General features: G+C 37.1%; 1 protein-coding gene across 3 annotated transcripts in view; it reads right to left on the bottom strand.

The window, feature by feature from the left end:
• Window positions 1–22672, bottom strand: part of LOC306879444 (neuronal growth regulator 1-like) — a 109315-nt gene that overhangs the window by 58206 nt on the left and 28437 nt on the right. For all 3 annotated transcript variants that reach the window (XM_079432393.1, XM_079432394.1, XM_079432395.1), the window contains exons 3-4: window positions 20692–20817; window positions 13958–14089 (exon numbers count right to left, since the gene is read on the bottom strand). In XM_079432393.1, the coding sequence (XP_079288519.1) occupies window positions 13958–14089; window positions 20692–20817 (258 nt within the window). The remainder of the gene's footprint in view (window positions 1–13957; window positions 14090–20691; window positions 20818–22672) is intronic.

Here is a 22672-nt window from a genome sequence, read left to right as displayed (position 1 = left end):
CATCTAACACACTCAATTCAACTCGTCAGCTCGTTAAAAGAAACTGAAATGGGTCCGACCTGAAATGGGTCAGAAAAGACAGAGTTGAGAGAAAATACGATGCGTGTCAGATCCGCGTCACATTCAGTAGCGGCAGCTCTTAAAGAAGTAGAAGCCAAAACAACCTAAAAACCAGCAGCTGTGATGTCTGTTCATCAAGAACAAAAGAAAAAAAGAGGAAATCATCAATTTAGTTTAGAATTTAGTGTTTGATAACTTTATTCAATTTCTGTATATTTCTGCTGAGGGGCACAGGTAGCTAATATGACATTTATTATAATGGGTTTATGTGAAGATTGTTTTACATTCACTTAAATTAGAAGTTATGTCTAAAGTCTAATAAATGTTATAATTATAATGTAATGTTGAATGGCTATAGTCAATGGTTAAATGGGTCGTCGGATGCCCATTTTCCACAAGTTGATATGATTCTTTAGGGTCTTAATGAAAAGTCTGTAACACAGTTTGGTTAAAATTTCTCAATGGTAGTGTAAAAAAACACATTTTTAAACCTGTCAAAAACATCTCTTGTTAGAGCAAGCCATTTTGTAGCATTTTCCTTTAAATGTTAATGAGCTCTGCTGACCCCGCCCCTCTCTTCCGAGCCTGTTTACTTTAGACGCATTCATTGTGAAACTTGCTAATTAGCACACTATTAGGAAAGGCGATTTGCAAAGATTCATTAAAAACCCTTATACTCACTTCTGTAGGTGAAGCTGGATCTCAAATGATTCACGTGAACATAGAAGCATTTAGGTAGATCGGGGGCGCATTCCCTTCAAAAACAAGTGTAATCCTCTGCATCTTCAGCGGCTCAGGGACTAAATGACGACTGCTATATTCATTATTACATCCAACAACAGAACACCCCCTTCACCGGAGTTGACACAATGGCGGAGCACAAAACACAAGATACTTCTCTTTTCAATATAAATAAGATTTTATTTATATAAACCTAAGACATAAACTAATCTAACACATGAACACAAGCATTCACACATTCACACGTTGCAGCAAGAGAGAAAGTAAGGAAAGGCCGAGTTTAAGAGAATGAAAAGGTGAAATCCCAAGTTTACAGCAATATGTTCAATTGCATAGACCTGAACAACCATCAATCACTTATTTAGCCCTCGCTTTGAGTTTCTCAATGAGGCTAAAATTTATATTAAATACACCAATTCAGTTAGAACTTGCTTGCATTGCCTGTGTTAAGGGGTTTCCTTTGTGTCTCGTCGTTGTAGACAGGGGGTTCCCCAAAGTTGCTGATTGGCTGGAAGTTCAATAGTCTTTGAAGTGAGGTCTTGGGCGTTGGCTGAAAATGCAGAGTTGGTCTGGTTGAAGTTTGAAGCGAGTGCAGTTGGAGCTGAACTTTGCAGCAAACTTACATTAGAACACGAAACTCCACGGAAAGAAAAGAAACTAAAGTAAAAGAATAAAAATAAAAGGAGGTAATGAGACTAGGTGGTTTTCTTCTCATTGTGGTAGCAGCTGGCACGTGGGCCAGAGCAGCGTCAAAACGCGGTGGCAAAAGAGAAAAAGAGGAGAGAGAGTGACTAAGAGGACCAAGAGAGCATTTTTAAGAAGAAGAGGACCAAGAGGTTGTAAGAGAGCATTTTTAAGAAGAAGAGAGATTTTGATGGTGTCCTGAGTTTTTAAACTTGGCTTCTGGACACATCCCCTCTGGTGTCTTGACCAATTAGATAGGCTATTATCTTAGCTAGGGGTGTTCCTTCCATCATAAATCAGCATGTTATCAGTCACATGGTCCAAATTTTACAGGCTCTTGCAAAGTATACTTTTGGACATGATTTCTATAACAAGACTATGATGCATTTGACAAAGAATTGATTGGAAGAAACATTTAAAGCATGATTTTCACACAAATACATACATATCAAACACACATCTGAATCCTTCAGCTATTCAATAGTGATTAAAAAAAACATACATAATATTTGATTAAAACATGATAATCTAATGTGTAGGTTACAAACATAATATAGGTTATTTCTATGCAGAGAAATAACTCAAAGGCCCTTTTAAGATGTTTTTAGTACATATGAACAGATTGCCTCTAGTGTGTAGTTCTATGGATAATAAGAGGCATGTTCTGTGACGACCAGAGAGAGGTTAAAAGGTCTCCTAAGGAATTCAAGTCTTTGTCTTGTATGGGGGAAGACCAGCCCAAAAGAGTCTGTAGCTCGTGATTTTCTATCACAGGTTTACATGTGACCATCAGTCTTGATTACTTGCAACAAATTTGACAGTCTCCTTCCTGAATTGGAATTATCAATAAGTGTTCTTTTGTCTCAAGGTTGTAAGCTGTTCTGTGAAAAAGTTGGTTAGTTTGCTTGCTTCAGACTAGTGGTGCCAGAATCTAATTTATTACATTGTCCTGTTTCCTTGGGGCCTCTCTGAATTCCAGCTCCTCAGGTTTCAATGTTCTGATGCATCTTAAATTTGTCTGATTCAGTCTCTGATATTCTACAGCGCATAACTTAAGCATTGACTGGTCAGCCTGAGAAAACACAATTCGGGATTCGTGTGTTTAGAACATTATGAGACAGTCATTGTCACGATTTCACTGGCGATTTTAATGATGATTTTTAGCCAGAGACTTGGTGATAACCTTTGATGGAGTGGTGTTTCCCTGGTCAAGGATAGAGGAGCTGCACTGCCTAACTGAGAGGCATTTAAAGACTGATTCGAGTGAATTGACTCGCCTAGAAGGGACTTTGATGACACGGACATTCCACTGGCTACATGTGACTTCATTTCAACTGTGCTGTAGTCTAATTTCAACTTATTAAGAGGGTCCACATTAAGACAGATATTTAGCCTTTCATTCTTCACACCATTTCTCTAGGGCCGCAGGTTGGCGTAGCTACACTGAAATTATTCTAAAATCGCTCATTTAACAATAGTGTGATAATGCTATTCATGCTAGCACAACATCATCTTCAGTCCCTCTATACCTACGTTAAGGAGACAATGTTGCCTAACTTCAAGCAGCTAACTTTGTACTTCATTTTGTTTGGGGGAATATTACTCAAGCATTTTTTCTTCCTCTCATGGATTTATTCAACATTATGTTTGATATACATCAATTCTAGTTTATCCTCAACAGTTGTCTTATCAGAGATCAGCTTCCTGATCATAACTGAAATACACTATCTTCACCAGCTGAGACGAGAGTATTCGCTAAGAGACAATCAGCCTGAATGCAGAGTGTGGGAAGTTGAACAGAGAAGACCAATCGATGAGAGTAGGAGGTACACAGACCAAAGTCCACTGATGGTTCGAGGACATCTGATTGAGGAATAGGGAAGGGAACCGAGAACCGGTTCTTCTTTAGAACCGGTGCCCAGTGAATCGATTCCTTGGAACCGTTAGCGTACCTGCGTAACGATTCCGCTTATCGGTTCCGCTCGTTGCAAATGTGTCATGACATCACACACGCGCTGCGTTGTTTTGGTTACGCAGCAAACATGTCATCGAGGCAGAAGTGATCTAAAGTGTGGTTATATTTCACTCGAAAAGACACCAATGCGGTCATTTGCAAAAGTTGTAAAAGTTTAATTTCGGCAAAGGGGGGAACTACCTCCAATATGCAGAAACATTTGGCCACACAGCACGCAATTCATTTGCAGGACTGTCGCGTGTTTGATACACTACTACTTAGCGACACAGCAACAACAAGTGAGTCAAGCAGCAGAGTCAAGCAGCAGCGGAGCTAACGAGACACCATCTGCTATTAATGCCGAAGGTAACTTGTCTATTTAGTTAATGTGAGCGCCATTTCATTGTGTAAACTTTTACTATACGGATAATAATCTCCATTGTCATTGTCCATCAAATTTAGATGATGATGATGACGGCCATCAGAGTCTGACTGGCTCAGAGGCTGCAGCAAGTATCTCTCGTCATGCACCTCTAGATACTCCGTTTACAGAGGCAGGGAAGAATAAAATGACAGAGGCGAGGATAAACGAATGTTCTGAGGTTGCTACACATAATTTGTGTATACTCTGAGTATGTGCTGTGTTCTTATCAGATATTAAAGTGAGTTAATACAAACAAACAAATTTGTTCTTATTCCCTCACCCAATGAGAATCTATAAGAGAATCGATAAGGAATCGGATCGATAAGCAATATCGATAATGGAATCGGAATCGTTAAATTCTTATCAATTCCCATCCCTATTGAGGAAGCACAGTAGTTCATCAACCTTGTGAGCATATTGGGCAATGATGGAGGGACATAGGCTGAATCAACAGCCAAATAAAGAATATTAATGGAGACATAGAGGCTTTCCAAGAAGACCTGGAAGACATTGGCATCCAGTGGGAAGATGTGGATAATATGGCCATGGAATGTCTTGTTGCCCATCGTGCCAACACGTAACCTGATCTGATAATGGTGAAATTTCTGCAGAGTAAGAAGTTACTCTGTTTAAATATTAAGGCATACCACCTCTCCTAACCATCCAGAGAGTGCACTCCCTGAATGATCTTAGAACTGAACTTACTACGTTTTTGTGTTGGGGGGGTTCAAACCTCAGTGAGGTTTGCCTATGGATAGCTCAGAACTAAACCCTTCAGAGAGAAGCCTGCCACCAAACATAAAGTTCAGGACATCTACAATATTCTGACATCGAACAGAGTGGTCCTTAATAAAATATATATACAGTATCTCACAGTACACCCCTCACATTTTTGTAAATATTTTATTATATCTTTTCATGTGACAACACTGAAGAAATGACACTTTGCTACAATGTAAAGTAGTGAGTGTACAGCTTGTATAACAGTGTAAATTTGCTGTCCCCTCAAAATAACTCACAGCCATTGATGTCTAAACCGCTGGCCACAAAAGTGAGTACACCTCTAAAAGTGAGTTTAACCACTAAGTGAAAATGTCCAACTTGGGCCCAATTATCCATTTTCTCTCCCCGGTGTCATGCGACTCGTTAGTGTTACAAGGTCTCAGGTGTGAATGGGGAGCAGATGTGTTAAATTTGATGTTATCGCTCTCACTCTCTCATACTGGTCACTGGAAGTTCAACATGGCACCTCATCGCAAAGAACTCTCTGAGGATCTGAAAAAAATAATTGTTGCTCTACATAAAGATGGCGTAGGCTATAAGAAGATTGCCAAGACCCTGAAACTGAGCTGCAGCACGGTGGCCAAGACCATACAGCGGTTTAACAGGACAGGTTCCACTCAGAACAGGCATCGCCATGGTTGACCAAAGAAGTTGAGTGCACGTGCTCAGCGTCATATCCAGAGGTTGTGTTTGGGAAATAGACGTATGAGTGCTGCCAGCATTGCTACAGAGGTTGAAGGGGCAGGGGGTCAGCCTGTCAGTGCTCAGACCATACGCCGCACACTGCATCAAACTGGTCTTCATATCTGTCATCCCAGAAGGAAGCCTCTTCTAAAGATGATGCACAAGAAAGCCTGCAAACAGTTTGCTGAAGACAAGCAGACTAAGGACATGGATTACTGGAACCATGTCCTGTGGTCTGATGAGACCAAGATAAACTTATTTGGTTCAGATGGTGTCAAGCGTGTGTGGCGCAACCAGGTGAGGAGTACAAAGACAAGTATGTCTTGCCTACAATCAAGCATGGTGGTAGGAGTGTCATGGTCTGGGGCTGCATGAGTGTTGCCGGCACTGGGGAGCTACAGTTCATTGAGGGAACCATGAATGCCAACATGTACTGTGACATACTGAAGCAGAGACTGGGCCGCATATTCCAACATGATAACGACCCCAAACACACCTCCAAGACGACCACTGCCTTGCTAAAGAAGCTGAGGGTAAAGGTGATGGACTGGCCAAGCATATCTGCAGACCTAAACCCTATTGAGCATCTGTGGGGCATCCTCAAACGGAAGGTGGAGGAGCGCAAGGTCTCTAACATCCACCAGCTCTGTGATGTCATCATGGAGGAGTGGAAGAGGTCTCCAGTGGCAACCTGTGAAGCTCTGGTGAACTCCATGCCCAAGAGGGTTAAGGCAGTGCTGAAAAAATAATGGTGGCCACACAAAATATTGACACTTTGGGCCCAATTTGGAGATTTTCACTTAGAGGTGTACTCACTGTAGTGGCCAGCGGTTTAGACATTAATGGCTGTGTTGAGTTATTTTGAGGGGACAGCAAATTTACACTGTTATACAAGCTGTACACTCACTACTTTACATTGTAGCAAAGTGTCATTTCTTCAGTGTTGTCACATGAAAAGATATAATAAAATATTTACAAAAATGTGAGGGGTGTACTCACTTCTGTGAGATACTATATATATATATATATATATATATATATATATATATATATATATATATATATATATATATATATATATATATATATATATATATATACACACACACACACACACACACACACACAGAGAATGTTTAATGCATAGCATCATGTTTAAAATGTACAAAACAAATGTATGCATAAAAATACATGACCTTATCCAGCTCAAGATTCCAGATCCAGAACATCCATTAAAAATTAGTATTTTACTAATCATTCATGCAGCTATAGAGCTTAAATCAACCTCTTATGCAACACAATAACACCAATCCCTCCCTGACTACTAATTCCTTTAAAAACCACTGGGAGGTTTAAAGGAAGGTGAAATCTGAATGTAAACAGCCTATGTCTTTCTATGTAATTTGCAGAACAAAGTGGTTGTTCCAGGACATATTAGCTCAAAATGTGTCTTGACAAAATGACATATGAAGCAAAGGCATTACATTGCCTCTCCGAAGCTCTACCAATTACTACGTGACACCACCTAATCTGTCTTATTTATATATTTCTTTTCCTTGATGTCTTTAGAGGCAACGCCTGTATGAATGTGGAACTTAAAACTAAACATCTGGTGCGAATTTCAACAGGAAAATAAGAACGCTGTGGCATATAGTCATAACAGACAGGATAAATTGAGCTTTATGACAACTAATTTCACATCAGAACAGTGCAGATTTAAAATGCAAGATCTGTTGCAGAAGCAAAGCCATAGTAAATTGTTTAATTGTATGCAGAATTGAGCAAAATTAAATTACTTTTCAATTTATGAGTTGAAACATATAAATACATACAGTATGTGTGTGTGTATGTGTGTGTATATATATACATATATACATATATATATATATATATATATATATATATATATACTATATATAGTGGCAGGAGGAGCAAACGACAGACACAGTGGGTGTGGCGTCAGGCCTCGGAGAGGCTTTTATTAAACAGAATAATAAAATAAAGTGTCCAAAGGGGGTAAAAGTGTCCAAAAATAAACAGGGGGGTCTGGTGTCCTCATCGTGCTGCGGGGTTTGTGAAGGAGGGCAGTGTTCTGGAAGGAAGGGTCCAGGTAAGGGGTGGAGTCCGGCGGCCACACGCTTCCCTCTCGGGACCGGGGCGCGAGGGGCAGTGGCTTCTTCTAGCGGCTTCGTCCTTCTTCGGCCCGCGGCGCTTCCAGGGGGATAATACGGCCCAGCATCCTGGCCCGTCAGCCGTCACGCGGGTGCGGAACTCGACCCATTCTCGACGCTCCCTTCCTGGACCCACGAGGACACCAGCGTGCATGCACGGGGAAGAGACCGGTCTCTCGAGGAGAGGCGCTCGGCATTTAAACGGTGATGAGGCTCTATTCAGATCAGGTGTGCGCCGCCAGCCCTGGCTGTTTTAGCGCCCCTCCTCTCTCACACACCCACTCCCGTCGGGAGCCTGGTGAAGGGCGGTGAATACGGGACGGGGTGGTGATGATAATAAGGGGGGAGGCAGCCGACTCGTCACATATATATATATATACATATATATATATATATATATATATATATATATATATATATGCACTGTATTAATAAATAATATACTTTTTTGTATCTTTTTTCTTCTTCTGTATTTTACATTTTGCACTACATTGTGTGTTGTAGAATTAACGAATAATGTCCTGGCAGAAAATAACAAGTACATTTTCTGTTAAAATGCACTGTTTAAAAAGCCACGCATGGAGACATTTACATTTTTTAAATATTTTATATATAAACAATTACATTATGAATATATATAAATATACCTTAAAAATATACAAGTAACAATCCCAGTTCCTCACCTAATTAATTCAGTTCTAATTCTGGAATTTAAAAGGGATTCTCAATTCAACACAACCCTGGTGTGCCAAATGCTTTTTTCATTTTATTTTTTGTAAATATTTGATTTGGCTGGAATTGAGTACCAGGTCTGGCTAATGTTTACGAGAGGCCAAATTTCAGCATGTTATAGGAATTAGCATGCTTACCCAAAGATACAATTGCTGCACACCAACCGGAACAATAACAACATGTTTTTTTTTCCAAGAATGGAAGTTACATATGAAGGTTATAAACTGAAGGAGATAATGAGCATTTAAAGTGTTAAAACTATTTCAGTTAGCTGAGTGATCTACATGACTTTCACAGAATGCTGACAGAAGACTATCTTAGCACTCACTAGGGAACGAGTAGCAACAATAACAGTAAATGATTCAAGGTGTTTGTCACACATGGGTCCGTTAGGCTATTATTTACTGCAAGTCTACAGTTATAATACCTACAAAATTCTGGCATTGACCTGTAGGTCTTCATTTAGAAATCATTATGGTGTAAATCCCTGAAAAGCAAAATAAGGCCCATTCACAATTTTCTACAATTTATTTCTGAGATAGATACCACTGCAAAAAGGATTGCAGTAACTGGCGCAATTCCTTGTGCCTTAATAAAGTTATGACTTATACATGCGCTAAATGCATTAAAACACATGCGCAGAATTAGTTTTCATCAAATAAATTAGCTTATTTTCAGTTTCAATTAGTGGTCATAATCTGCAATTAACCTGAAGGTCAGTTCCACACATACCTAAAAGCAGTAATTATTTTCAAACCGGATTATTTTAGCGTGTATTTAATTACGCTGATTACCCTTGAAATGTCAGAGTCGAGTCACACTATCTGCATTCGTGTAAGGCTAATAAAACGACACATACAAAGAAAGTGTCAAGGATGTCACATCAGAAATAGTTACATTTTACATGATTTCTTACAAGATTTCATGTAAGACTTTATTTGCAACTAGCTTGTTTGAAATTAATTAGCATCCCAAACTCAGAATAATAACTTGAAAAATAAATTGAAACCATATCTATCACATTACACTGGTAATATCCTGAAATACAGTGCAGCATATATTACTACACTATGATGCAGAGATTTTTTTTTTTTTTTGGACTGTTGAGTGGTTGAATAAAATCCTATTAGCTCTGCACATTTCACATCGAGGATTTCTTTGCACAAGGCAATGGGCACTGGCAGAGTAGTCCTCTCGCGTCCTTCTCACTTTTATTTTGGGACATAATGGTGAGATAACACTTCTCTTCTAAATCCAGCATGGGCACCTCCATTCCAGCTAATTTTTCAACCAGCTGTAGTGGGTAAAAGTGCTTTGATTGATACATTGGGATTATGTCTATCCCTTTTCCTGCTCTGAAACAGAATGTTGCAAAGGGAACAGGATCTGCTATTATTGCTTCCATTAGCTGTCACTGTAAATCACTGTGAATCAACCGGAACCTCCACCTCCTGGTTCTAGGGTGGTCTATAATACCAGGAGAAAGCCATCCTCTAGTATAAATGCCATGTGACTAATCACTTCAGAGCCGCAGGAAAAATGTCACGACAATGCTGATTGGCTGATGGCACCACAAAACACAGTCCCAAAAAAAAAAATTAAATAAAATAACACAGTCGTGGTCAGAATTATTGGCATCCTTGGTATATATGATCAAAGAAGGCTGTGAAAATTAATCTGCATTGTTAATCCTTTTGATATTTTATTAAAATTAACAAAAATCTAACCTTTCATTGGATAATAAGAATTTAAAATGGGAGGAAATATCATTATGAAATAAATGTTTCTCTCTAATACACATTGGCCACAATTAATGGCACCCTTTTATTAAATACTTTATGAAACCTCCATTTGCCAGTTTAACAGCTCTAAATTTTCTCCTATAATGCCTGATGAGGTTAGAGAACACCTGACATTAAGATTCACAGCTCCATGAAGGTGCTTCTTCTCTTCAGTTCACTTCACTCATTTTCTATAGGGTTCATGTCAGAGGACTGGAATGGCCATAGCAGAAGCTTGGTTTTGTGCCCAGTGACCCATTTTTGTGTTGTTTTTTAGGTTTGTGTTTGGATTATTGTATGGTTGGAAGATCCAAACATGGCCCATTATAAGATTTCTAACAGAGTCAGTCACTTGTTGACATTTTTTTCCATTGGTATTTGATAGAATCCATGATGCCATCCGTCTAAACACGATGTCCAGGACCTCCAGCAGAAATATAGGCCCACAACATTAAAAACACAGCAGTATATTTCATTGTACACATGGGGTACTTTTTTATTCCTGTGTGCACCAAACCCATCTTGAGTGTTTGCTGCTAAAAAGCTAATTTTTAAGTTTCATCTGACCATAGAAGCCAGTCCCATTTGAAGTTCTAGTCGTGTCTGACAACTGGAGATTGTTTTTAGATGAGTGAGGAGAATTTTTCTTGAAACCCTCCCGAACAACATATGGTGATGTAGGGGCTGTTTGACCATTTTTTTTCTGACCCTGAAACTCAACCTTTCTCTACAATTCTCCAGCTGTGGTCCTTGAAGAGTCTTTGGTCACTCAAATTCTCCTCCTCACCGTGCATTAGGTGCATTAGGACGATATAGACACACGTCCTCTTCCAGGCAGATTCATAACATTTTCTGATGATTGGAAATTCTTAATTATTGCCCTGATGGTGGAAGTGGGAATTTTAACTGATCTAGCTCTTTTCTTAAAGCCACCGCACTAATTTGTGAAGCTCAATTATCTTTTGCTGAACATCAGAAATATATTCTTTGGCTTTTCTCATTGTGATGGATGATTAAGGGAATTTGGACTTTGTTTTCCCTCCTATTTATATTTCTTTGAAACAGGAAGTCATGGCTGGATAATGTCATGTTCATAATCACCCTGGAGTGCTCAAAATTGTAAATATGAATGGGAATATACTTTAGAGATATTTTACTCTTAAGAATTTCTAGGGGTACCAATAATTGTGTCCAACATGTATTTGAGAGAAACATTTATTTCATGACATTTTCCCCCATTTTCAATTGTTTTAGTTCAATGAAAGGTTAGATTTTTGTGATTTTTAAAAAATAAAAGATCAAAAGGATTACTAATGCAGGTTTATTTTCAGAGCCTTCTTTGATCATATTTACCAATTCTGACCACGACTGTATATACGTATATTAGACTTTTGGTTAGAAGAATAATTTTAATTTTTTTCCAAGAAAGTCAGTTATGACTTATGCTGTAAAATAAGTCATATATATATATATATATATATATATATATATAAAGCATATATATATTAGTACTTTTATTCAGCAAGGATGCATTAAATTGATCAAAAGTGACAGAAAAGACATTTATACTGTTACAAAAGATTTTATTTTTCATTTCAAATAAATGCTGTTCATTTATTATAAAATCCTGAAAAAATTCACCATGGTTTCCACAAAAATATTAAGCAGCACAAACGGTGTTCAACATTGATAATAACCATCATAATTAATAATTGAGCACCAATAATAACTGATAATAACCAAACAGCCAATCATCAAATTAGGTGATTTCTGAAGGATCATGTGACACTGAAGACTGGAGTAAAATTTAGCTTTGTCATTACAGGAATAAATTACATTTTAGAACATATTAAAATAGATAATAATAGTACTTCACAATATTGCTGTTTTTATGTATTCATCAAATTATATTTCATCAAATAAATGTAGCCTTGGATCTGAATGCCTGCCATTGGAGAAAGATGCCCCCAGATGGTGTAGATATGGCATCTACCCGCATGAGCTAACTGGGCCATGCTAACCAAACAAACCCTGACCCCTTGCCTCCATCCAAGCCGATAAACTCAAACATATGCAGAACAGAGCAAAAGTAGTGGCTATAAAATAAATGGATTGCTCATTGAAAATGGTCATTAAGCTGCAGAATTGCGGCCCAGCAGACTCAGCACCGAGCCATTCCTCTATCTTCTCAGCTTCACTCATTAGAGAGTGTCAATACAATCGACGGGGAGGAGATGTGATATGACTTATGACTTCATCCTTGTCATCCAGCCATTCCCGCTCAAATCATGACATTTCCAAGTGGTTATCTGCCCATTAGTCTGTGTTTGCATGATAGTAAAGGGAGCTGGCTTTTGATGGTCTGAACGCCACATTTATTCTGGTGTGAGTGTCAGCCTATCTGATTTATGTGCTCTCGCTGTGCCGTGATTCAGCATATGGTATACGGAGACAAAGAGATTAATGATCCCTGTGACCGCAGATGAGACAAAATGACTTAAAAGAGAAAAGAGGAGGAAGAGAAACTGTCAAGTGTCCTTCCCCTTGTATTTGGTAGCAAGCAGATCCTCACTATGAGCATGATGGGTAAAGTCAGTATAATTCATTAATGCTTGGAGTGCTCATTACTGTCTTTTCACACTTTGAGAGACTCATTACCTGCATAATAGAAGACTCCGTATAACACTGAGACCATTCCTCACTGAAAATTAATCATCCCATCCCAGACAAAAAAGGGAATTCTCTCGTTAAATATTAAGAATCTCCAGTACCATGAATTCTATTCTAATTTCCACCCCAGCTTACCTTAGAGATACAGAAGGAAGACTGTAATTCTGTTTCAAATTCTAGTGAGCAGCCTACGAAAGCCAAATTCGAAAGCAGCACTGCATGTATTCTTTGTGAAGACAACAATTCCAGAATGTACTGCGATGAACTGAAACTGTTCAAAATGGATGAAAATCTGGATTATAAATTGTAATATGTTACATAATTATATATAAAATATAATTATACATAATTATATACTTATCCTTGATAAGTACTTAAGATACTATAAAAGGTTTTATTAATAAAATTAGTAATTTTGTTGTGTTTCTTTTTAGTAATTTTTGGAGTATTTTGAGTAGTCTTTATTATTTATATGTCCATATAGTCTTTATTCATTTTATTTCAGTTTTAGTTATTTTAGTACATCAAGTTAAACTAAATAAAAATGATAAATGTTGTCAACTAGCTAAAAAAAGTAACACATTTTTTATGGTTTTAGTTTCAGTTTTAGTTAACTATAATTACTATATTTATATTAATGTAAATACAATGGTAGCACTTTATTTTAAGGATAGATTCTCACTATTAATTTATTGGCTAATTAGCTAGCATATTGGCTGTTTATTAGCACATATTAATGCCTTATTCTGCATTACCATATTTTAGATCCCTTAATCTTACCCCATACGCAAACTTAATAAGCAGCAAATTAGGAGTTTGTTGAAGCCAAAGTCATAATTAACTGTTAGTTAGTAGTGTGAATTGGTCACTAAACTATAGTGTGACTATATGATAATATATAGCATTACATTATTCATTTGAATGATATAATATATAATTACAAAGTCTTTCTAGTTCAGTCAGTATCGATTATTTGAACACATGTACTGTGCCATTAGCTTAGCCATTAGCTAAGTTTTCTGTGTGCTTTCCAAGAGGACTGCTATTTATATGATGCATGGAGTTGCTGCCTATGTAGAGCTTTCCAAATCGGTCACTTACAAAGTCCCATTTCAGTTAGGATGCAGTAGACAGTTGACAGCCTCACTAGGTTATGGAACAGAGCTGGTATCTCCAGTAAGAGGGAAAAAAGACTCAATGTCATTGTGCATGTGATTCTACACTGTCTGACAGTAAACAAACAGAAACAAAAGAAGTAGTATATGGTACTCACAGTTGACTGTTACTCTCACGGTCTTGGTGTCGGGAGAAGCGATGTCATTTTCGGCGCCGCACTCATAGTCCCCTGCTTGATCCCGAGTGATGCCTGTGATATTTAAATACTCCCCGCTTTCGTACTTCCTAGCTGTGAATGCAAGAAAATAAACAAGCACAATCCTTCAGAAATGTTCTTTTGCAGGCATGTATTAATTAATGGTTAAATGCTTAAAAAGGTACAAACACCATTGACTCTCAACAGCCAGTAAAATATGCCCAAGTGCACCCAGAAAACTGAAAAAAAGCTTTATTAAGGCACATAATTGCTTTGTTGGCTAGACATCCAGTGGGAAGCATCTCCCCTGTGAGCCTGATTCACACAGGGAGGAATATTATTGGAGTCAAATACTGTGAGGAAATCAGAACTGTGCCAATATGACAAATATGACTTGAGGTCCTTGAGTAATGAGAGGCAACATAGCACAGCGTGGGGCCGCCACGCTTCTATTGGACTAAAAACCTCCCCAGGTTCCCCAGACCAGGATCCAACCTTATTGTAATATTCCTCAGTGAAACCTATTTATATCCCACTTTACAGTGAGGTGAATCTTTCTCATGGTACAGAGAGGTAAATCCTGCACTGGCATACGGATGAGAAGCCTCTGACTCAGCAAAACCTCCACAGAATAAAAAAGCATGGCAAAAAAAGGAGGATGGAGAGGCTTTAGGAGGGGTGTGTTTTTACCAAGTCTTTTGTAAAGCATCATAGAGCTTCAAGTTCCCCTAAAAACATCATTTACTCACCCTTATGCATTACAATGAATAGGGATTGTAGTGTTTTATTGCAACTCTTCTGAAGCCATATGGGAGCTTTGTATGACAAACAGATGGATATTTATATTTTTATTAAATGATATCGCTGTCCAGTCAGCTGTTAACATCTGAGATCAGATTACTGAGTCAGTTAATCTTGAGAACCAGATCAATCTGAGTAAAGAAAGAATCATTCAGATCGTTTTTGTAAACTGGATCAACTGATTTACTGAAAGTATCTGACTTAAAAGATTGATTCTTTCACTAATCACTACTTCTCTCATAATCTGACATTTTGATCTGTTCCTTGCACAAATATCATTCTGACTAGCTGCTACAACACAAGAGCCCCAAATCCAAATTATTCCATCCTTTCGTAATTTGCATAAATATTTGTGTTTTGCATGAAAACAATTACATCTGTATAGCAGGTAACAAACTGAACAATTGAACAAAATAGTTTTCTTTGGGGTTATCAAGGAACTAACTAAGATGTGTATCTGAGCTGACAAGGTGCTATTTGGCTCCCAATGCTTTATAAATGAATAGAGGCAAAGACTGTAAAATAGGATAAATTGTATCAAACATATTCATGCAAAACAACCCATATTTGGCTATACACAGATGAAAAGGAGAGTAGGACATCAGAGCAAAAGAAGTTAACATCATAGTATGAGATTATTCACCCATAACATAAAGAGTGTTTTTTTTTTCATCATTAAAACTACATGGTATTTAGCATGACATAACGGCCTTTGACAAAGCACAGATATAAGATTTAAGTATATAGTATATTATATATATATATATGTATATTATAGTATATTAAACAGTATATTGCATGCTTTTCTTAGTACTTGGTATGTAAAATGTAGTTAACTAAACTGAATTGTTGTTATTGTTAACTAAAACTAGTTTCTGTTCATTTAAATAAATCTAAAAATAAATCTGATTTTCATTTTTTAATTTGAAAATCAGATTAAGTAAAAAAAATAAAAATAAATCAGAACAGTTGAACAGAATGAAAATAAGTTAAAGCTGAATTGCTATATTTTACTTCAACTAAAATAAAAATAAAGCCAAATACAAAAATATATAAAAGTAAAATTGGTAAAAGCACATAAAATGACTAAAACTACAATGAAAAATAAAATCTAAAAATAATGCATAATATGAATAAACATTTTAATAGTATATAAAACAATACTGTAAAACAGATAAAATACTGTTCTGATATACAGCGGCAAAATGTATTTGGAAATTTAAGCCACTATTTAAAAATGTATAACACTGTAAAATAATTGCATTTGATTGCAGAATGCCAAACCAAGTGGCATTTATTTAAAAAAATGGCATGTGCATACTTTAAGCAAAATATTTTTCAAATTTTTTTTTTTTTAATACATCATTTTAAAAAGGTGCTAAAACACCTGTGAGAAATATGACTTCAACCATCTTCAAAAATGACCTTGAGTCCAGTTAGTCAAACAATATTGCAAAAACAGCCAAGAAAAGTGTTGTTTCTGTGTAAAGATATTTATTTACAGTTATCACTTTGTTTGATCTTTTGTACGTAATGAAATGAAAACCACACACTTAATTATGAATACTTTTTCAGGGCAAACTGTTTTAATTCACAGCAATGACAGTCGTCACATTAACAAAACAACTGTTCCCAGGTAAAAGGCAAACTTACAAAATTAACAAACATTGACTACAATTTACCATATTTCTTCCTCCAGCTAAAAACCCGAGGGATCTTTATCAGTGATTAACTCACTCCATAACTCCCTTACTTCAGTCATTTATTTTCTTTTTCCTAACAGAGACTTCACAATGAGCCATCATTTATCTAACTGATTACACCAAAAGAGGAAATTACTAAGGTTTAGTGACATTTAATAAAGAATGGATCCCTTTGTAAAAATCAACCTTTGTTATATCAACCAACTTGTTTTCAATAAACCAAAAAAACACAAACCGGCCATTTTAAAGGCTTAATGGACACCGATTACATGCTAGAAATATATTCAAATGTAAACTTGCCCCTTATCACCCGCAATCTCAACTGCCTCCCGAATTGTGCGTGTTAAGAGTTATTTGAAAGCTCAAGAGAGACTTGTCGTAGCCTCTGGGAAATGTCACTCCAACCAAATTAGCCAAATCACAGCAAGGTTAATCTAGGATTCCACATTGCTCTGTGTTAAGTGCAGTCACAGTAAGCACTTTCCCCACATTGTGTGAAGAGCACAAGGTACATTTCCTTGAGGTCTGCCTGCAGCTGATATGATGAGCGCTGGTGAAGAATACATTATGGGCTAAGGTGGCAGTTCTCTGTACATCGCGTCCGTTAACCCGTGAGAGAATACTGCGGCAACCCAAATGTTGCATTATGAGAGGCTTCCCCCAGGTATTCATTGAGTTGTCAGCAATGAACCATCAACCATCATTCAACCGCCACACATACTTGCTCGATCTCGCACACGCACCTGAGCCGCCTCCACTTTTCCATTCCCCGTACCTCACCTTAACCCTGATAGCCTCCTCATTGTCCCAAAGTGCCCCAAAACAATTGCTGAATATCTGGCCGAGCACTCTTTAAGAGATGGTCATTGTATTGAAACCATTTGGCGATGTTTAGACAGACTGTCAGTGCCGAGTACGGAGCTATTGTTCAGGAAACAATAAACCAGAGTAAAGACAATTTTGGGAGGCAGAGGCATGAACAAAGGATTGACAAAGGACAATTGAACGTTTCACTTTAGCCTTATCATAAGAGAAAAAAAAATCAAATCTGAAGTGTTAAAGTCAGCTATTTGAAAGGTCAGAGTTCCTTATATCCCGAAGCCTTAAATCACAATGGAAAAAGCTTATGAAAGCATGTTTGGGATCAAGCGTGCTGGACCAGGCTGTACAGAGAGTGTGAGGCCGCCCTGTAGCCTCAATACATCTCTATATAGGGCTCGCTTTAGGATCTATCTTCATCCAGTCTACAGCATTTTAAATCATGACTGTAAAGCAATTTTAAATGCCCTGAGCACTGAAAGTATTAAAAGAGTGTGATTTAAAGCTTAGACAAGGAATTGCTCATTTAGAGTTCTTTAGTTCTCATTTAAAATCTACAGCGGTGAGAGAGTGTGCTGTATACTCGCGAGTCAGTCCAATGTGTGGTTCTAGCGCAAGTGTGTGTTAGAAACTGAAGCGCACATTATTGACAGTGTCTAAAACAAGCACCTTTCTCATGATCAGCTATAGTAGTGTATCATTAATTATTGAATTAATGGAATTGATAGGTTGACTTTATTGTATTTAATCAATGACATTAAATATGCTCAACAGCATCACGTTTACTTGATGCATTTAAGCAATCTGAAGCATTCAGTACTGTGTATCATAGTAAAATGTGACTTTACAAATATATATTCACACTTTAAAAATTCTTGTTTCTAAAGTTGTGCATATGTAAATACATTTTCAATTCAGATTATGTCAGTACATCCATATTGTATGTTGTACACTAAAATCTGTATGTAAACATTGGGATAGTTTTCCCAAAAAGGAAAATTCTGTAATCATTTACTCACCCTTATATTCTTCCAAACCCACAAAACTTTAGTTAATCTTCCAAACACAATTTTTGCTATTTTTAATGTAATCTGAGCGGTTTCTGTCTGTTCATGGAAAGTCCAGGTAATCAAATCGTAAAAAATGATATAAAGAGGTTATAAAGGCATTGTAAAATAAATGCATAAGAATCGAGTGCTTAATCTAAGACTCTAAAAAATCAGCAAAAATAGGGCACAATGTACTGTATTTATTTGAAGGAATTTTACCTATTTATTTTTACAGGTGTTTTACCTGTTTTTTTTATTTTGCACTTCATTGCTTCAACTTGTGTTTTAGGGTTAACGGAAATGTCTGTAAAATTAATGCATAATGAGCTGCCAGTACTTTTTCTGAAGTCTTGTGAAGACATATGATTGCTTTATATGATGAACAAATTTAATTTTGGCTTTTTATTCCATGTTTAGAGGTGTAACGGTACACATTCGTACCGAAACTTTTTGGTAGGGGTCTGTCGGTTCGGTTAAGTACACATGTTTACCGAAGAAATCGTTAAATTTTTTTCAGGAAAATCAGACAATAAATTCCATTTCGATGCTCTTTGATGTGGCGCGACATAACGCCGCATACTAACGCCTCCTTTCTAACGGCAGGATGGAGCATGAGTGAGCGTGATCACCTTTTCCTCTTTATTATTAGTTTTAATATACATGAATGAACATCTCACCCTTCGCGTAATCGCTCAATTAGTGTTTCAACCATGGAAAGACATCATTGAAACAGCTTGTAAACAAAATTGCACATAGCATTTCACTTACCTCAAGAAATTCATCAGTGTCTACAGCTTGTTATTTGCTAGAGAAATGAAGTGCATTTTACGAAATATTCAAATATTGCGAAATATTGGTTTTGGTGGTGAACTATCCTTTTGAGCATACTAATGCAATCAAGCAGCTCAGTCAACTACCATTTATAACAAATGCTTCTTGGGGGCCGAACCTTTGAGTCAGATTGAAATCTGTTCATCATTACAAGTCAGAGGTCTTTGAGAGTTCTTCAATGCATAATGTCTTTAAATGGTCTTTAAGATTAATTACTCCATTTGTATTGATGGAAAGTCTATATTCTATCTAAGCAATAGTGAGAGGCACAGAAGTCAAAGGTCTGATTACACACACACACACACACACACACACACACACACAAGAAACATTCAACTACACTTAGAGAGTTTCGGCAATTAAATCTAGTGGTGCTAGGCTGCAGGTTCAGCCTCCTGCAGGGTCATTCAAGAACTACTGGAAATCACAGCCCAGGAGCTGCTGTGATTATAGCTCTGACAATTGACACAGTGCTGCCATATGTGCACCAAATACTGTTATACGTGATGGTGCGCAATAATGTATTCAGTCTGAACATATTGACTCGTCCAAAAGGAAAAAATATTGTAGCCTCATACAAATCATTCAAAAGTTTAACACATTTTTTGTGCCGTTTTGACTTTGCTCTCTGTCATCACGTGAGTCCTTGACAATATCACAGCGACTATTTAAATACTGTAAATGAATCTTTTCAGTGCATCACAAACTTCAGTGGCAGAAGCAGCAGTATCTTAAAAAATGTTCTATTGTCACTGGCTCTTACTCATTGTCATCCTCTCTGCCCACACAGAAGTTAATTAGCCTGAAGAAGAATAGTTCAGACAAATGGCTTTTAGTCACATCTGGGCCAGACTGAATATGCTGACCAAAAGTGAAAGTTCACCATTTGCAGGACAGTTGTCTGAGGACTTTTTTTTTTTTTTTTTTAATTACTGATGCACTTATCGTTGTATAATTTGAAGTATCCTACCTTTGGTAAGTAGTGGTTTCATGACACTTCAAAGTCTTTTGATGAGAATCTCAAAAAGCAACTCGATCACAAAATACACTGGAGAATGAAATAAATATGGCAGTCCAAAGATAAGTGCAGCTGACTTCAATAAAAATTCACAAGCACTCGAAAATACTGCTGTGCACTGAATTTTCAATTCGCTTTGAAAATGTGTCAAATTTTTTGCTTTAACAGCTGAATATAAACTATGAAAGGTAAAAATGAGGTTGATGTATCCTCACATGTTATTTTCCCTGCAGCAGAGTGATAACTTAAACTAAGAAGTCTTTTTGAGAACAACAGCAAATTGAAGCGATAATTGATTAAAAGTCTTTTCCTAAACTCAATTCATTATAGAAGGTTTAAAAAAGAAACATCTTAGTTTAATCATTATAATCTTCTGAGCACACTGAACTTGGACAGACATTCCTGCTGTGTTTTAAAGTCAATGTCAAATTCTGTCTCACTTATTGTGACGTATTGTAACTGATTTGAACTCACCTGATGGGGAGATGTGTCTCCAAGAGATTTTGGGCTCTGGTTTCCCACTGGCTGAGCAGATGAGTGAAACATTGCTGCCTTCGTTTACCGTAATGTCCGATGAAATGTCATAGATTTTGGGAGGAACTGTGGAACAAAACAAACAGTTAGATACACAAGCTACAAATGAGCTCAATGCCAAAAGCCTGGATCTAGAAAGTCAAGTATGTGAACATGCAGTTCACAAAGTATGTAGCTGCAAGCAGCAATTATTGGGGTCCCAACGCAATACCACATTATCCCAATAAGGTCACAGGTCTGTCACTCATATTTTGAAAGAAAAAGTGTTTTCTTTTGTTGGGCATTGTTCACATTGTCTAATTATTGCTAATTGGCTAAAAGCAGCCATATAGTTTCAGATCTTCCCAAGGTAAAATCATTTTCGTCGTTACAGCAGGACTGAACCCCACAAACATCTGTAATTTGTCTTTAGAATGACGTTCTAAGCATGCGTACCAAATCTCATGAAAATCAGTCATTTTATTAAGGAATTACAGCAATTTACATGAAAATCTTTTTTCACTGGTTTCATTCTGACAGGATGAAAATTCTAGGATTAGTTCACAAATTATAAAGTCTAAGTGTAATATGATTTAATAAATGATATGCATAGTCCATAAACCAAGGAGCGTGGTGATATAAAATGTTTCATGAAGTATAACCAAAAACTATAACTACATCATAAGGGCATTTTCCATAACATACTAATGCTGACAAAATAATATGATTCCCAGCATTTCCTGTTTGGACCTCTAAAAAAATATAAGAAAGAAGAAATTAATTGGTATTCACAAACATTTTCTAGTCTGATTTAGAACGCTTCAATTCATTTTTGTAAACATTTTGGTGATAAAACTACAGTGATGGTTTTCTGATAGATATATAGAGGGTAACTAGACACTGTCACATGATATTATGTGTGATGGTGCACCTCACACTCAACTACAAACGAAAAAGAGATGTAAATCTATCTTTATCCCACCTTTCATCACACAGAGCCTCCACTCTTTCTCAAAACCACCATGTCAGTTGTCAAGGGGTTTATGAATAAATGTCTGACCTCCTGGTTTTGCTTTCCTACATAAAAAGGCAATAAATTGTCAGGAGTCTGCAAAATCAGCTATTCCCTTTGTTCATTTTTTGAGGTCCGGCTGTGATTCTGTGCTAGGTTGTTTGAAGTGGATTGTATTTAACTAGACCGGTTCTGATTCTTTGACTCCCTCCTCCCAATATAATATTCTAAACAAACACCATGCAATACTGAAGATTCATGTATAATGACCAAACTTTCTCAAGAGCTATTTATGTATGTTCTTCTCAAACAGTTAATGGAGTTGTAATTAACTTTTATTTTATTTAAATGTCAATTAATAGTTCTCCTAACAGGCAGACTCCCTACTGCATCCATGCATAACCAGACACAATATATATTATCATGAATGATCGCTATTATAGAATAAGCAATACTCATCTGGGGAAAATCAGTTAGAAGAAAACAAGACACTGACTGAATTAAAATTAAATCCTTTAAAGCATGCTGAAGAGGGCATTCAAGTCTTCAAAGAAATTGGGCTATTTCTTCTTTCCGAGTAAAAGGACACCAAACATTCAGCCATTTGTCACCTTGCAATGAAACAGCAACGTTATTTACTCCTACACTATTTGATCTCCAGTTTAGGTCTTTCTTATCTTGGTTTTTGTAATCTGCTGGCACTAAATGGTTGAGTTGAAATTCTAATGAACCCTTTCATTGTTTGAAAGCGCTGCTCTGACTGTCATGCTCTCCACTGCAGGTTTACTTGAACTTCCTCCCACTGTTGACAAATGTCCACAATCACTGATAGCACAAATGGAAAATGTTGCATTCGTCGACTGATCATATCTGCCTTCAACAGGATCAAGACCCTATTAATCAACGCCTGAGGAGTACCGGCCTTTTAAA

Source organism: Barbus barbus (assembly GCF_936440315.1).
Source record: "Barbus barbus genome assembly, chromosome: 13".
NCBI lineage: Eukaryota > Metazoa > Chordata > Actinopteri > Cypriniformes > Cyprinidae > Barbus > Barbus barbus.
Note: the sequence above shows the minus strand (reverse complement) of the source record. Positions and strands in the feature narration are given on the sequence as shown.